Source organism: Myxocyprinus asiaticus, chromosome 5, assembly GCF_019703515.2.
Source record: "Myxocyprinus asiaticus isolate MX2 ecotype Aquarium Trade chromosome 5, UBuf_Myxa_2, whole genome shotgun sequence".
Lineage (NCBI taxonomy): Eukaryota > Metazoa > Chordata > Actinopteri > Cypriniformes > Catostomidae > Myxocyprinus > Myxocyprinus asiaticus.
The window spans coordinates 12,954,363-12,972,948 of record NC_059348.1 but is presented as its reverse complement, the minus strand read 5'-3'; the positions used below and the strand labels follow the sequence as shown (position 1 = coordinate 12,972,948).

General features: G+C 36.6%; 1 protein-coding gene across 4 annotated transcripts in view; it reads left to right on the top strand.

Moving 5' to 3' along the window:
- LOC127440953 (gap junction gamma-1 protein-like) overlaps positions 1-6,173 on the top strand; it is a 60,081-nt gene extending 53,908 nt beyond the window's left edge. For all 4 annotated transcript variants that reach the window (XM_051698045.1, XM_051698044.1, XM_051698043.1 and 1 more), the window contains exon 2: positions 1,900-6,173. In XM_051698045.1, coding sequence (XP_051554005.1) covers positions 1,929-3,173 — 1,245 coding nt within the window. In that variant the 5' untranslated portion in view covers positions 1,900-1,928 and the 3' untranslated portion in view covers positions 3,174-6,173. The remainder of the gene's footprint in view (positions 1-1,899) is intronic.
- Positions 6,174-18,586: the final 12,413 nt, after the last annotated feature.

Below are 18,586 nucleotides of genomic sequence, written 5' to 3'. Positions count from 1 at the left end.
ATCATTAGAGGCTCTTCCAGGAGCAATGACCAATAAGGATGTAGAGACAGTGCTCAGTGTCACTCACACAAACACTAAACACCGTCAGGGTAACACATGTGAAATTTAAATAATGCAGTAAACATTAACTAAACTACATCAAATATAACACAGAACACCCCGAAGTTCATGACTGATATTATAAATAAGAAGAAACATAACTATTCCCATACAATATAATTAAATATGATGGGTCATGCAGGGAATTGTGGGAATGCCTGATTATTATATTTTTTACTGTAATTTTAACAATAATTTACTGTAAAAAGTACATGGACTCTTTTGATAAAAATAATGTAAAATTTCACCATTAATTATACAGGAAAATCATACTTTTTACATCTAGAAAATGTCATTTTTACAACATTTTATTGTAAAAACTACTGTATTGTCTTTTACAATATATTTAAAAATGTTACTGTATATTTTACAGTTAATACTCGTTAATCAATTAACAGTTTTTTTTTTCTGTAGCATTTTACAGTCTTTTACCGTTAAAATTAAAGACATTTTTTACAGTGTGTGATTATTTTGTTTATTTAGAGTCCCACAGACAAAGTACATTAACCCCTAAACCTAACCTTAACCTTACCTTAGAAAAAATAACCTTGGTTTTACTACAATAACCAGGGTTTCACCATGGTATTGTTTTAGAAATTTACAGTAACCACAAACTTAACCATGGTCACTATATTACCACCATATTACTGTACTAACACTGCATTAAAACTATGGTTTCTGCCAAAAAAACATGGTTACTACAATATTAGTAATACAGTGATACAGTCTACACACAAGCAATGCCGAGCCATGAGAACGAGTGTGATAGACAGACCCCGCCTCTGGAACAAACTCTTATCTGCACTCCCTGACATTAGCCGTGACCAAATCACTGCGATGAAATCTATATTTATATTCATTTTTATCTATTATTTTAAGTAGTATGAAATGAAATATTAAGAGTGGAAACAGGAAATCGGATGGGAAAAAGAGTGGGACAAAACTCAGATTTGAACCGCGGTTGCTAGGACAACAGTACACATTCACACACCATCTTTACACCCCACGCCAATGCAGTGACATCTATTGTTTATTTTTCCATACATTTCTTTGGTTCCATCAGACTATTGGGGTGCAAAAAGCTGCACTGTGTGGCAGATGCTATTTATACCAGGGTGCAAATAGACACTCCGATTAAAATTAGCCTCAGGAGAGCTTTTCTGTTTCTGTGATGCTCATTATATATATATATATATATATATATATATATATATATATATATATATATATATATATATATATATACAGTAATATCACTTAAAATTTAAATGAAAGGACACAGATTTTGCCAGAATATGTTCAGAAAATTCCTTGCTCATATGCTGATCTATGACGCTTAAGGGACTTTTGACCTAGTTTTGTCAGGGTCATGTTTGGAAGCATGAATTCAACTGTGACCTAAAATAAACCACAATTCTGGAATGACATTGTTCATGGGTAATGTGTGAGAGAGAAGTACACCCAGGTGTGTACGCTGTTTCATTGCCTGAGAGCAAAAAACAAATGAACTGTACATCCCGTTACCAGGGACCACATGAACATAAACTGCTAAATTACTTGATGTTACAATGAAATAACCATCTTTGTGTACCCTTCGGAAATGGCCTTGTGGAAATGCCCTTAGAGAAGGGTTTCTATTGCTCACTTGCATTTAGAACGATGCTACAAGTAGCATCTACTTCCACACATTGCCCTTCAAGGGTGCAAAAATGCCATTTGGAGTTTGCCCAATATCTTATATATGTATGCTTATACACTTTTTTCTCTGCCTTACCTTCCTCTGTTTTCCCTTATTTACAGACCATAGATAAAAAGTCTCTTTCACGAACATGAGTTGGAGCTTTCTCACTCGTCTTCTGGAGGAAATCCACAACCACTCCACATTTGTGGGGAAAGTGTGGCTGACTGTGTTAATAATTTTCCGCATCGTTCTGACGGCAGTGGGAGGTGAGTCGATATACTCGGACGAGCAGACAAAGTTCACCTGCAACACCAAGCAGCCTGGCTGTGACAATGTATGCTACGATTCCTTCGCCCCACTCTCACATGTCCGGTTCTGGGTGTTCCAGATAATAATGATATCCACCCCTTCTGTCATGTACCTGGGTTATGCCATCCATAAGATTGCGCGTTCCTCGGAGGAGGAACGGCACAAGCACCAGAGACATCAGAAGAGGAGTTGCCACAGCCGGTGGAGAGATGGACAAGCAGAGGTTTTAGAGGAGGATGATGATGATGCAGAGCCAATGCTCTATGAAGAAGACACCCTGGATGCACAGGAGGTCAAACCAGAGACAGACAAGAGCAAAAAGCAAGATCTCGTGAAGCATGATGGCCGACGCAGAATCATGCAAGAAGGGTTGATGAGGATGTATGTGCTTCAGCTTTTATCCCGTGCCATCTTTGAGGTAGGATTCCTCACCGGTCAGTATCTCCTTTACGGCTTCCGTGTGAACCCCTCGTACGTCTGCAACAAGATCCCATGTCCACATCGAGTAGACTGCTTTGTTTCAAGACCCACAGAGAAGACCATCTTTTTGCTCATTATGTATGTTGTTAGCTGTCTTTGTCTACTGCTTAATGTTTGTGAGATGTTCCACTTGGGAATTGGTGCTTTTCGCGACACCCTTCGTAAGCGTCGAAGCCAAGGCAGACAACCTTCCTATGGCTATCCTTACTCCAGGAACATTCCAGCTTCTCCACCAGGGTACAACCTAGTGATCAAAGCAGACAAACCAGGTTGCATTCCCAACAGCATCCTATCACATAACCAGAACTTGTCCAGTGTGGTTCTGGAGCGACACTGCACAAGTCCCGATGAGAACATTCCATCTGACCTGGCTAGCTTGCACCACCATTTACAGGTAGCTCAAGAACAACTGGACATGGCTTTTCAGACATACAGAAAACAAAATGCTCAGACTTCTAGAACCAGCAGCCCTGTGTCTGGTGGCACAATAATGGAGCAGAACCGGGTCAACACAGCCCAGGAGAAACAGGGTGCACGACCTAAATCCAGCACAGAGAGGGCTGGGACAATAGTAAAAAATGGAAAAACATCTGTGTGGATTTAGATCTTAATTGTTAAATTGTGACTTGACTACTCACACAGTAAGTTGACCATCAGCTTCAACTTACTGTTACGGATCATTTGGTCAGAAAACACTGTCCCTGCCAAACCAAGCTACTGTTAGTGAGGGCATGGTTGAACACCATGTCACCAATGATCCGATGAACATTTAACAAAAATCAACATTAAATATACCTGTCTAGATTTTCTTAGGGGTAGTATTCATTTCTGAAAATGAGAACTTTCTTCTGATTGCTTTACTTGTGCTAACCCATCCTCAGAACAGTTCTTAATGTGCTTCTAGTTATATTATAGTAAGTGTTATGTTTCTCTAAATTCCAGCGCATGCAAGTGTATTGACCATATTGGAAGTCTGTTAAACAATTTTGACATTCATGGATCACTGATTTCATTTAACTTTATAGAAACAACCCCTATGCAACTACTCTATTTAAACCAAACAAGGAGGGAACTGAGAAGCTACAGTACCTTGACCCTAAAAATAAAATCCATTGAAAAAATGATATTATCCCCACCTTTCTGTTTGACATTCAGTTCTTAATGATTATGTTTAGTGCCAAGGAGCAATTCATTACAGTACATTTATTGAGTTTGTTGGGGTGGTCTTAATCAATCTCATTCAATGTTTATGAAAATGTTTTGATGATGTATTAATTTATGTTTCTCTGATGTGGAACAGCTAGGGTTAGGAGTTAGGGTTAACCCTAACACTCTAAACAGCCTAACCCCCTGTTGTTTTTGGCAGTTGGCTTGTTGAATGTTGCCACATTTTTTCAAAAGTGATGGCAGCTTTTGTGGCTCTGCTGCACCTTGTGCTCTCCAAAATTATCTAAAATCACAAGTTCTACATTTGTTTGAGAGCTTGTTGTAAGGTACACATACATAAAGATGGCAGTTATAATTTCAAGGTAGTCCTTAAAGACCTCTTATTTCTCTTGGCACCTTCCCTATCTTTGGCTCTGTTCCAAATCCTAAAGAGATCCCCACATGGACAACAATGTATCATTGGCAGGGCCATCGTCAGGGGGGGCAACTGGGAAAGTTGTCCTTGGACCAGTCACAAGGAGACCCCACTAAGGTCCTCTGTGGTCAGATCTGGTATGATATCAGATTTGTTCATCAAATTTGTTATACCTCTATGTTATGATATCAGAATTTTGAATTCATTATTGAAATGCACTGTATAAACTGAATTACGTTAGTGAACTGAATTTACCAACTCTAATGCCGTGCTTACTAGTTAAGATGTGAGACTTTTAAAAGATTTGCTTAAAGCTTTCATACTCGCCAGGACAAGGAGGGATAGCAAAACTAGAGTCTAATAATGACATGGCCCTTGGGAAACTTTTTAGTTTCTGCTTAGGTAGTGCGGTTCCAGTTCAGATAGGATACTGTCCATTGTGTAGAGTGAGGCAGCTCATTAAGTTTTTTACTTTTTCAATCCCCAATTTCTTCATTTTGAATAAATAGCAATAGTAATGTGCTTTTAGAGCTTCCTGTTTTGAAATTGGAAGTTTTTATTCTGATTTTTTGCATGAGAAGTGGTGTTCTAACTAGAATCAGACATTGGGCCCTACTTTAAGAGCGTTAGCGCTAAGCCCAGAACTATGCGATTCATCATAAGCACAAAGTTAATGGGCGTGGCCATGAAGTTTTGGTATTTTGATGCAAGCAGGCTCATAGTCTGGGTGCAAGTGGGTTTGGTGAAATTGTGTGAGCAAAGTGCTAATGGGCTGGGTCAAGTGCAATTTAATTCTGAGAAAACATATCTATGAAAAACTTACACCAAAAATATTTCCTAAAAATATTTTGAATATTTCTATATTTCTTAATTTTTTTTTTTTATTAAAACAAAAAGTGGTAAAAAATAAATAAATAAAAATAAACAATACATTTGAATATAATCAGCTACCCAAATCCAAAAAGTTTACCCTCTCCAACTTCTTCCACCAGCCTCTTTTGCAGTGACTTAAAAATCACTCTACGACAACAAGTGGAAAAATATTGATGCAAATTAGATCATAAATACAACTGCAAAAATAAACATAATAATAATAATAATAATTGAAAAATAAATCATGATCTCTAGAAGTTTAACTCAAATCTCATTTTTTTTTTTTTTTTTCATAAAACGGCTACAATAGTGATTGTCAGGGACATTATTTGATGTTCACTATACTTTCAGAGTTTGGATATTAACTTTATTACCGCCTGCAGGTGGAATCTCCAAACTGCAAATGCAGGAACTGATTTCAGACTTTGTGCTGAGAATAGTGGTGCTTCTCAAACGTCTTAGTGCAATGACTTATTTCTCAGGAAAATAGCAAATTGTGCTTTGCGCCACTTCATTAACATACAATACACCCACAGTTTGCGCACATACAGATTTCACATTCTCCAAAGATGGATATAGTTTTCAGGTTCTTGTTTTCTTATCAAAGTGGGTTATGTTGATTAAATTATACAATTATTGAATAAAAATACATTAGCCAGAATGTTAGCATGAGACAGGGCAGGTGAGGGCCATTTCATCACTGCACACCTTGTTTAGGAGTAGGGTTTGGTTGCTTCATTTTAGTATAAGGTGCAATGGCTACTGTTTGAGCACTTTTTCTGGGAATGGTAAATATGGCTTAACTTTATTTTCTATTGATTTTCAAGACCATAATGTATACATTTTATCTCTGAGCTGTCTTGAGTAACTTGTATACTGGTTATATAAGGATTTATTGTATTATGATATCAAGCAGCTGAAACTGTCAAAATACTAAAGAAAACAAATGTTATCACAAATGAGGTTTTGAAGGCTATGCAATATTTATTACAGGTAGAAAAGAAAATGTTTTGAAGACTAAGCTGTATATGTTTTTAAAATACATTTTATAATTACTCTTCCAAACTGTGCCTTTACTAATTAAGACTGTAATTATAATGGGTTGTTTATGATTAAGATTAATAATAAATTAACTGTAGGATTACATTATCATGACCCGTGAGAGTGTTTTGAATCATTAATCAAATACAATACATACTGGATATCACATACAAGATGGAGACAGGATTGTGTCAGGAACATATTGTGTCATAAAAAAAAAATAAAAAAAAAGTTAAAATAAAAAAATTCATCATAAGCTCTCTGATTTCTTGATTTATTGATTCAGTCAATGTGATTATATCGCTCAGCCTCTGTATAGAGTTAATCTCACAAAAATAAATGTCCAGGTTACATTTCACCCCAAAATCAAAAGATACAAGCATTTTTATTTTTAGGATTATTATTAGGATTTGACATTATTTTAAAATATACTGTTATACAATGATATTTTTTTAAAATAAGTATATAAAAAACATCAACACATACTACCATGATGTATAAATACTTAAAAATGAAAATAGTGTCTCATTATTATTACTGTAATTGATGTCTCAATGCAAATCTTACATCTTCCTAAAATACAAGCTTCATTTTCTTTATTCAGAATATAATTTCGTATTTCTTTCTTTTGATTTTGGGGTACAGAATATATGACCCTGGGCCCATTTTTTTTTTTTTTTTTTTATATATATATATACCCATGTATGAATACATGTTTGTCATCAAATGTAATGCGATTAACTTCTTTGTATGTAAGTAAATCTTTGCATACAGTGGTAAATATCACAAAATCAAAATATAATTCCAGATTAACAGTCTCGTTCTTATTGTCATATTGATGTTAATTTTAATCTGGTTTATCATTTAGATTTTTTTTTATTATATACAAATCATTATTTTAGCGATTTGCATTAATCATCTAAAAGACAATATAAACGTTCCTAAATTCCTAAATTGTTTAGAAGAACAAATTCAGTCACTTTTTTTTTATGAAAACCATGGGAATGCTTTATGAATATGTGTAGCATGACCCCGTAAAGAGATGCATACATTTCTATCTGGTTATTACTGTTATACAGTGGTTCTAAACTGGTGGGTCATGACCCAAAAATGAGTAGCTGGTTTGTTTTGATATGGTTGTGGGAGGGAAAATACAATGCTGAATGTAAAAAATAAAACGCAACTGACCACTTTATATTGCATTGTTAACATAGCTGAGTAAATAGACTTTAGCAACTTTTAAGAGTTGAGAATAGAGTGGAGAAACACTTCCCATATCTTTTGGTGCTGTGCATTAAATTATTCTGTCACTCAGTAATTTGGCTTGTAATATACTGTTTAATATTTGGCCCAGCTCTTGTTCCACATGTAATGCTGGTAAATCAATATTTTACTATTTCCCTTTTTATCCTATGGTATGTTAATAAGTTTGCATATTTTAATTTGTAATTTTTTATTGTACTGTTTTGCTATGCTCACATCGTGGCGGAATTACCGTAACTATGAAAAGTCAGCTTGGAGATTGAACTCGGAACTGTTCATGTCCTGGGACCTTGGCCTTACTTGTTTCTATGGAGACATTCATTATTCAAAAAATGGCTTTTGTTGATAATAAATATATTAAATAAGTATTTATCACTACATTAATGCACCGCTATATGTAGCTGCAAAGAACAAAGACATTCCAGGTAACAATGACATAATAAAATGGCAAATCAAACAGAAATATGTGTTTACTACCTTTAACTGTTTAGCACACTGGCATATTGGCTTTTTTACATAACGTCACGATGGTCAGGTTCCGACCTGACCATCGTGACGTTATGTAAAAAAGCCAGTTTCATAGAATTCAGAGATTACAACTTGTAATTCCGAGTTCCACAATCTACGGGAATTCCGACATGATGTGAACGCATCATTAATTAATTTCCATGTTTAATTTTAAGTACATATTTGGTACTTTTGTGTGATAAAACATTTTGATACTGTGTTGGGTCTGCACTTGATGTTGAATATCAAATCTTGGCCCTGAACAAATCCAGTTGAGAACCACTGCTGTAATACATGACATAATGCTGAGCCAGTGGGACAGCTTAAGTGCAAGCTAATGTTGTCCTCAGTCTCCATTTGTTCTCATCTTGTTGTCACTTGCCTATAGGGTGACCTTTTCATCATCTGCTAGGGTATGTTATTCATGTGAACTTGTGAACATATCTCTTTATCCCAAATCTGGCAGTGGCTAAAGGGGCATGTGTTTGAAACTAAATGTTGGAGCTGCAATATAAAAGTGTGGTTCCCATCTAAAAATTAAATTAAAATACATAGAGCATTTAAGACTGTGAAGAAACAAGTCAAAAGTTTAACAAGTCTTTTAAAAAGTATTGTTTTGCTCTTGATCTCTGCAGGTTTCAGGTTTCCAGATAACATTGCAAATCATGCTCTTAAAGGAATAGCACACCCAAAAATTATAATTCTCTCATCATTTACTCACCATCATGTTGTCTACAACTCATGTGACTTTCTTTCTTCTGTGGAACACAAACAAATATATATTAATGGAGATATGGCATCTGTTTGTATATACAACGCAAGTGAATGGTGACCAAATTATTGAAATTCCAAAAAGGTCATAAAGGCAGAATAAAGGTAATCCATCAGATTTCAGTGGTTTAATCAATTGCTTCTGAAGTAATCCAATCGGTTTTGGGTGAGAAAACACTAAAATATAACTCACTTTAACTGTTTTCACTATAAAACTTGCCATTGCAGTCTTTAGGCACGATCATAATTTTAAGGTTGATTACTTTTCCTAGTGTTTGACCGATTGATTGCTAGATGGCACTAGGAAGTGTAATCGAGCTTAAAATCATGATTACCAAGGAGACTGCTGATGTCAAGATTTATCTTGGAAAAAGGCATGCCCCACTCGTCTGGAAGGCTGTCCACTAGGTAAAATATTGATGCAGGGATTTGCTCCCATTTGAGAGCATCAGTTAGGTCAAGCATTGACATTGGCTTGGCTTGGTGTTGCCATTCCAATTTATCCCTAAGGCGGTCAGGTCTGAGCTTTGTGCAGGCCGGTCAAGTTCTTCCACATTAGTAAAACATTTCTTTATGGACCTCACTTTGTACACAGGGGTATTGTGATACTAGAACAGCAAAGACCCTCCCCAGTCTGTTGCAACAAAGTTGGATCTACAAATTACCTGGAATGTTTTTAATGGAATTACTGCAATAGCCAAACCCTTTAATTAGAAGGGGGTGCTTACATACTTGGCCATATGATATAAATCCCAGAGAGACACATGGATACACATGAATACACAGGTCCAATGACTGTGCAAAGTACTTGTGATTGCCACTGCTGAATGTACAATATGTGACTGCCATGCTACCGAGTTGGCAACACCATAGTGGAACCTACCATTGGAGAAAGAAGAGGATGATGAGGAGAAAGAGAGAGTGGGGGATGCTCATTCAGTACACACCAACTCAATTCAACATGTTTTCAAAAATGCATGTAATTTGGAACAGCAATAATATCAATTTGTAGCATAAGATTTATAGTAAACTCTCTGCAGTCCTGCTGGTGTCAAATGACCAAGTGTTTATTCAGAATTTACAATTTTACATAAAGTAAAATGACCTCTGCTTGAGTGAGGTAAATAACACAATGTGGCTCTCTGGGTCTGACTGCTACACGGAGGTATTTAATACCTCCAAAAACAAATATTTGTTTGCATTTCCATTCACCTAAAAGGCAGTTGCTCGGCACATGACCCCCACAGTGTAAAAACTCCAACTTGTAAAAAGTTTCCCCCAAAAATATAAATGATTGACTTGAACAGAGATTCTTTAGTTGGAGTTCATTTATTGTTTAGTGTAAACTTAACAAAACTAGCCTGTGCATGTTGCTAGGATAGATTATATTGTTGACCTTACTTAAAGGGGTAGTCTACCCAAAAATGAAAATTATCTCAACATTTACTCACCCTCATGCCATCCCAGCTGTGTATGAATTTCTTTCTACAGCAGAACACACATTTTTAGAAGAATTTCTCAGCTCTTTTGGTCCATACAATGCAAGTGAATGGGTGCCAAAATTTTGATGCTCCAAAAAAAGGCAGCATAAAAGTAATCCCTAACACTCCAGTGGTTTAATCCATATCTTCAAAAGTGATATGATAGGTGTGGGTGAGAACCAGATCAATATTTAAGTACTTTTTTCCTAGAAATTCTCCTCCCTGCCCAGTAGAGGGTGATATGCATGAAGAATGTGAATCACCAAAAACACAAGAAGAAGAATGTGAAAGTTAAAGTGGAGATTGACTGAGCAGGGAGGGTAATTTATAGTAAAAAAGACTTAAATATTGATCTGTTTCTCACCCACACCTATCAAATTGCTTCTGAAGACACTGATTGAACCACTGGAGTTGTATGGATTACTTTTATGATGCCTTTATGTGATTTTTGGAGCTTCAAAATGTTGGTCATCATTCACTGAATGGACCTACAGAGCTAAAATATTCTTCTAAGAATCTTTGTTTGTGTTCTGCAGATGAAAGAAAGTCATACACATCTGGGATGGCATGAGGGTGAGTAAATGATGACAGAATTTTCATTTTTAGGTGAACTATCCCTTTAATACCAAAGTGATTTCTTCAGAGGAAGCGTTGGAATTTAATATACATAAAAAAATATTATTTATATATATATATTAAAAAAAATAATAATCCCCAAATGTTGTTTCAACTTTCTGAAAAATTTCATATTGCACAATGGGTTTATAAGTCCCCATCTTATATTTTACTTAAATTATACAGTTACTATTAAAGGTTTATTATTTTATTTTTGTTCAGAGCTCATCTTTTGACAATTGTTGAATTATTTATTTAGTTTTGCGCATGTGAGGTCTTGAGCTCTATATGTGAATCTGGTTTCAATTAATGGATGTAACATCTTGTATTCTCAAAATAATATCCTGTTTCAGCCTCTAGTGTTTAAAGGCATAACATTCTTTTAATGTAGAAAAATGTATTACATAAATTAACTGTAAGGATGACGCAATGACAAGTCTGCTTATCAAACAATCTTATCTGTATTAGATGAACAAATTGAAGTTATCAGATTTCTTGGCTACTCAACAGATTGAGCTGGACAGTTGAATTTAAGCTGAGTTTGCTCAAAAAAGTGCTTGTAATAAGTTGCTATTTTTTAAGGTTAACTCAACATAAAAATTCTGCAAGAAAATTACTTAATTACAGTGGTTGGCTGATAACGCACATGCAGTGCCAAGCTCTTCACTAGTGACTATCATCATCCTTGTTTCCAAAAAGCATTGTTAGTCTAAGTAGATAGTAGAATTCATCTTACGATTCATCTAAGTTTTGCGGCCCATTTCCCAAAGCCATCATTACTTAAAGGAATATTCCGGGTTTAATACAAGTTAAGCTCAATCGACAGCATTGAACCCCTAAACGAATGCTGCCTTTATGTGCTTTTTGGAGCATCAAAATGTTGGCACCCATTCACTTGCATTGTACTGACCTACCGAGCTGAAATATTCTTCTAAAAATCTCCATTTGTGTTCTGCAGAAGAAAGGAAGTCATACACATCTGTGATGGCATGAGGGTGAGTAAATGATGAGAGAATTTTCATTTTTGGGTGAAGTACCCCTTTAAGGGCTCTTGTCAGATCTGGATGAATTTGTCAATGAGAAGAGAGGTTTGGAAACGTTTCTAGTAATTATTACAGTGAAAACGTGAAAATGTCCCACAAGGACATTATATATAATGCTGAAATATAAACCAAATCAAGATCATGTTTTATTAATGCCTACTTTCGCTATTTAATAGCTTTTAAAGTCCTGTGTGGATTCTTATTTCAGCGTAGTTACAGTTTTCAGTGTCGAAAGAATTTAGGTCATTAGTTCTGTACAGCAGTATCGCTGCTCTCTAAATGCAGAGTGCGCAGCCTGTGTAGGGCACCAACCCCAGTCGCAGAACACTCGCTGTGTCTGAAACTGGCCACTATCCACTATATAGTACACTATTTCGGGTGTCCGCCATTTTGTAGGAGTGTCTGAATTCTGAGTGAGCCACTTGTTCCCTACTTTTGTTCACTCATTCTTACACACAATGCACTCTAATTTCGAGTGGACATTTGATGTACACTCGACGACGGTTAATTGCCCATAATCCACCACGGGGAAGATGTACAAGCTGAGAGTTTACTGCTTCCTTCACTCCTGCAATGTTTTATTTCATGCTGGATGTATTAAATTACTTTTTGTCAAATCATTACTTGATAAAAAAAACATAATAACATATTGAGAGGCAAAACATACAGACACATTAATATGTACTGTTTATTTATATTTATACAGAAATTTGCCATTAAGCTGAAGAATTCTTTATTTACTAAATAATTCACTGAGGTGATATTATTTTTAACTCAGGAGACTGCACACAGTGGAAATGATTCTGAGGATGATTTAAATATTCAGTTATAACATGTAAGTTATGATAATTTGATCGGATGAGGGCGCTATGCACCCAGAAACGCTACCCAGCTTGTATAAGAGTTTAAAGATACTAAAATATAATAAATAAATACAATAATGTACATTAGATAATACGTGTTTACTCTATAACATATTTATTATTCGCCATACAATCGCCTTGCACCCGCACATCTCTCAAGCGCGCCCCTCACTGTGCACGCGCAGAAATGCAGTCTGTTTACGCTCCAGTTGTCAATCACATGTTCCGGAGAGCAAAAGGCATTTACACGCAACGTGGATGTTTACATGGATTTATACAGTTAATCAGCCCGAAGTAGCTGCGATAGTTTCCAGTACGAGGGCGCGGGGTTAATGCGTAAATACTGCTCATGACATGCGGGACAAAGCGCACTCTATTGCTGCACTGATTTAAAAATGCACACATAAAAACTGATGTCATAAGAACGCATATTTACAGAATCACCCTGAAAATGACCATCTCATTACACAAAAAAGCCAACGTTATCTTTAGATCCACAGCTCACCTCAGCGTGCTGCCTTAAGTTGGAGCTTCAATTTTAATCTTGAAATATCCGCTTGTCTTGGTGTTAAATGAAGGCATTGCATGACAAAACTATTCTTTTTTTCACTGTGCGGAGCAAAAAAAGTGTTTGTGTCACTTTGTTTGAAGAGCTCGATGCTGCAGCAGTGATAGACTCGGCTTGAGTGACAGTCTGTGACAGCGCGCGTAGCTGTGTGAACTTCCACTGTCGTAAAAGTAATAATCTCTCAAATTACACATTAACTCAAATTAAACCCAGACAGGAATGCTAGAAATGTACTTGAGTGAGAGTAAAAAGTACCCACTTTTAAACCTACTCTAAAAGTAAAACTGTTTTCCAAAAAAAGTTACTCAAGTAAATGTAACGGAGTAAATGTAGCGCGTTAATACCCACCTCTGTATATAATGAAGTTACAATGATGAGCAACACAACACTGTCACAATTTAGCACACATGGACAGCGACTTTCTTAGGTAGCACTTAAAGTGCATCCTCGCACGTTCATGTTAAGTGCAGCTTTGGGAAACGCACATAAATAATAAACTTTATTAAAACGTTAACAGCTAAGATCAATTTTTATTGGGAAACAGGGCCGTGAGCTGTGACACAGTAGACAGGCTAAATGTGTTAAGAGCCCTACAAAAAATCAGGGACATCTATAATGTAATGAAATATAGTAAAATGTTGTGTACATTTATAATAATAAATAATAATACAAAAAATACAAACAAAAATGCAAAAAGCTAAAAAAAAAGTTAAATAAAAAAAAAAAATGCTAACCAGACAAAACCTGACCTCTTGGTCTATTTGGTTTTCTATTTAAAGCAGATAGCAGATAGGCATATGGAAATTTTTCAAAGCAGTATGCAAATATATCCATTTGTGAAATAAAATGTAACTTTTATCTTTTTTGTTTTACTTTTATAAAACAGGATGTCTTTATATCTTCTGGATGTTCTGAGCCATTCTTCTGTTTTCTGAAACACACAGACAAAAAATAAAATAAAATAATAATAATCCAGCTTTCACTTAGTTATTATTAATATTTTGAATGAAAAATATGTTCACAACAACAAGTGTAAAATTGTTATGTCACATCATTCTTATGTTTTCTCCAATGACTCTTATTTTGAAAGTTTGAAGAGACTCTTGGTTTGAAGTTTGTTATGCCTGTCTTCCTGTCCATTGCCCTAATTGTATCCCAGGTGTTCCTTGTCTCCTTGTTAGCCCAAGTGTATACACATTGACAGCCAAAAGTTTGGAATAATGTACAGATTTTGCTCTTATGGAAAGAAATTAACTTTTATTCACCAAAGTGGCATTCAACTGATCACAATATATAGTCAGGACATTAATAACGTGAAAAATTACTATTACAATTTGAACAAAATGTTCAGAACTTCTTAAACTACTAAAGAGTTCTCATCAAAAAATCCTCCACGTGCAACAATGACAGCTTTGCAGATCCTTGGCATTCTAGCTGTCAGTTTGTCCAGATACTCAGGTGACATTTCACCCCACACTTCCTGTAGCACTTGCCATAGATGTGGCTGTCTTGTCGGGCACTTCTCACGCACATTAGAGTCTAGCTGATCCCACAAAAGCTCAATGGGGTTAAGATCCATAACACTCTTTTCCAATTATCTGTTGTCTTTATTATCTTTTTTTTTTATATTAAAGTACCAATTTCCTTCTGAAACAGCAGAATCTGTACATTATTCCAAATGCCAGTGTATATATCTTCTTCTTTTTTTTTTTTTTAACTTGTTCCTGTTGTGGTTCTTGTTTGTATGTAGTGCTTTAGTTGCCAGTAGTCTGCTGTAGAGTTTTGTTACCTTCCTTCTTCATATTATTCCTTCATCGTTGTATCCTCTTCTTTTGTTTATAATTAAAGTTCTGTGTTTGGAACCTTCCTCTCATCTCTTGACCCCGCTCCCTTCCTGAAGCCACATCCCAGGCCTCCGGACCCCACCCCCTCCTTGGAACTGCCTCCTTGGCTGCCAGACCTCGTTCCCTTCCTGGAGCCACGGCCCAGGCCTCCGGACCCCGCTCCCTTCCTGAAGCCACTTCCCAGGTCACCGGCTCTGCCATGGTCTACTGTCAGTTTCTTTTTTTGGGACTTCAGGAGCTGCCCTTTAAAGGGCCTTAACACTCAAATCCCACACTTTATCTTTAGCTGAAATAAAATAAATAAATACTGCATATTGTAAAATAACAGTATTGCACTGGATTATGGGATCGTAAACTGGTAAGATACAGATACGCCCTTGTGCTTGAATAATGTATGAATGCATGGGCAATGCATTCTGGGCTTTATTGGGACATGTACAAAAGGTTTTATTTAGAGTTTATAGAAGTCTTAGCTTAGTGTTGTTGTTTATATATATATATATATATATATATATATATATATATATATATATATATATATATCAGTAGTTGTGTTTTGTTTGAAGTCACATTATAGTGATTGGTGTTCCCTTGAGCTGAGACCTTGGACCTTCTTTATTATTATATAAAGGTTTACCTGCTACTGTACTTGTGATTTAATGAAGCACAATTGATTGCACTGTATTACTTGGAAGAACAATAAAAGCTAAACTAATGATCAACAGTTGGTGTGCTCATAACTTAATTTAGAAGTGTTATTTTAGTTAGCTGAGTGTCTGTTGTTTTATGGATGCACATGGGTATAAACACTCAGCATACAAAAATCAGCAATGGTGACAATAAACAAACATTTTAAGTTAAAAAAGTAAATCTAAAAAAACAAGCGACTAAGAGTACAACAAAAACAACAGCAAAATAAACCAGTAAATAGTAAAATCCATGGAAGCGTCAGTGGTAGTTCTGTCAGGGAGACTCGCATGGTACATGTCATCGTTTCAGCCATAATTTCCTTTAACCAATCACTGTTCACCTCTCGCTTTAAAGGTCTGCCAGCAGCCAACCACTCTGCTGCCTTCAGGTGCCAACCTGGCAACCGCCTCCTCCCCACCACCACCAGCACCAGCACCAGCAAGTCTTCGTCTGATGGGGGGTAGGCTCCTCGCCCCTGCAGTCTTCCCCAGCAGGATTTGATGGCTCACTAAAATTTTCACCGGACCGTCAGACAGGGGACTTACGCCAAAATACTTCACTATATTATTTTATTATTCATCAATAGGGTATTATTCAGTCTCACGGGAGAAAGCTTGAAAATGCTCAAAATGCAATATTGCCATGTTCTATTATTATAAGTGACATTGGGATTTTTTTTTTCATGTGTGCAAAAGATTAGGAGTTAATAAAGCTTTAGATTCATTTAGTGTTGCTGATTTTATTTTATTTTTTTAAGTCATCATTATGGTTATTAGTGTTCTCTTTGGTCAGGCACTTGAACCTTACTCTATAGTGAATAAGATTTGTTATATATATATATATATATATATATATATATATATATATATATATATATATATATATATATATCAAATCAAATCAAATCACTTTATTGTCACACAGCCATATACACAAGTGCAATGGTGTGTGAAATTCTTTTAATGTTCTGAGCAACATAGCAGTCGTGACAGTGATGAGACATATACCAATTTACAATAACATCAAATTAACACAGCACAATTTAAACATCTGTTATACACATAATTACACACAACAATATACAAATAATAACATACACTGTACAGTATACAATACGCACTATATAGATACACATTATTAATAAAAATAAAAAATAAAATATATAAAAAAGTATATATAGTATATATAGAATGTACAGTATTGTACTGTATTGACATTCAGGCTGTCGGTTGATAGTCAGTTGTTAAGAGAGAATATAATATAATAATAATAATATAATTTATGACAGTCCGGTGTGAGATATAAGAGTAAGGGTAATAAAGTGCAGTGCTAATGCATTTGAACGTGAGAGATCAAGAGTTCAGAAGTCTGATTGCTTGGGGGAAGAAGCTATCATGTAGTCGGCTGGTGCGGGTCCTGATGCTGTGATACCGCCTACCTGATGGTAGTAATGAGAACAGCCCATGGCTCGGGTGGCTGGAGTCTCTGATGATCCTCCGAGCTTTTTTCACACACTGCCTTGTATATATGTCCTGGAGGGAGGGAAGCTCACCTCCGATGATGTGTCTGGCAGTTCGCACCACCATTTGCCGTGCTTTGCGGTTGTGGGTGGTGCTATTGCCATACCAGGCGGAGATGCAGCCAGTCAGGATGCTCTCTACAGTGCAGGTGTAGAACCGTGTGAGGATGTGGCGGTTCATTCCAAACTTCCTCAGCCGTCTCAGGAAGAAGAGGCGCTGATGAGCCTTCTTCACAACGACTTCAGTGTGGATGGACCATGTGAGTTCCTCAGTGATGTGGACACCCAGGAACTTGAAGCTGCTGACTCTCTCCACTGGTGCTCCATTGATGGTGATGGGACTGTGTTCTCTGTCTTTTCTCCTGAAGTCCACCACAAGCTCCTTTGTCTTACTGACGTTGAGGGAGAGGTTGTGCTCCTGACACCAGTGTGTCAGAGTGTGCACCTCCTCTCTGTAGGCTGTTTCATCATTGTCAGTGATCAGACCTACCACCGTCGTGTCATCAGCAAACTTAATGATGGCATTGGAGCTATGTGTTGTCACACAGTCATGTGTGTACAGGGAATACAGGAGTGGGCTGAGAACACAGCCCTGTGGGGCTCCAGTGTTGAGGGTCAGTGATGAGGAGATGTTGCTGCCTATTCTAACCACCTGGCGTCTACTTGACAGGAAGTCCAGGATCCAGCTGCACAGCGAGCTGTTTAAGCCCAGAGCCCGGAGTTTCACATCAAGCTTGGAGGGCACTATGGTGTTGAATGCTGAGCTGTAGTCTACAAACAGCATTCTCACATAAGTGTTCTTTTTTCCTGGTGGGAGAGAGCAGTGTGTATTGTAGATGCAATGGCATCATCAGTGGAACGGTTGTTGCGGTAAGCAAACTGCAGCGGGTCAAGATTGAGTGGTAATACAGAGCAGATGTAATCTCAGATTAGTCTCTCAAAGCATTTGCTGATGATGGGGGTCAGAGCAACAGGATGCCAGTCATTTAAACAAGTTATTTTTGATTGTTTTGGAACAGGCACAATGGTGGATGTTTTAAAGCATGTGGGGACTACAGACAAAGAGAGGGAAGAGAGGGATATATATATTAACATTACATAGTAGGCCTATTTACATAATTAATCCTAATATACTATTGTTTCATAGTATTTAATACTGGAAATATTTAATAATGTTGTTTTCTCTCTGAATAAACACTAAAAGTTATATCATGAGTAGTCAATATGAAACAAAGACTCTGGCAAACTTCGTGTAATCTAAACGTTGGCCAGCGTTACACTGTCATGGACAGTCTCGCCATACTAATGTTTAAGAGAAGATTTCAGCAAAATGTTGCTAAATGGTGAAGGCGTGGCT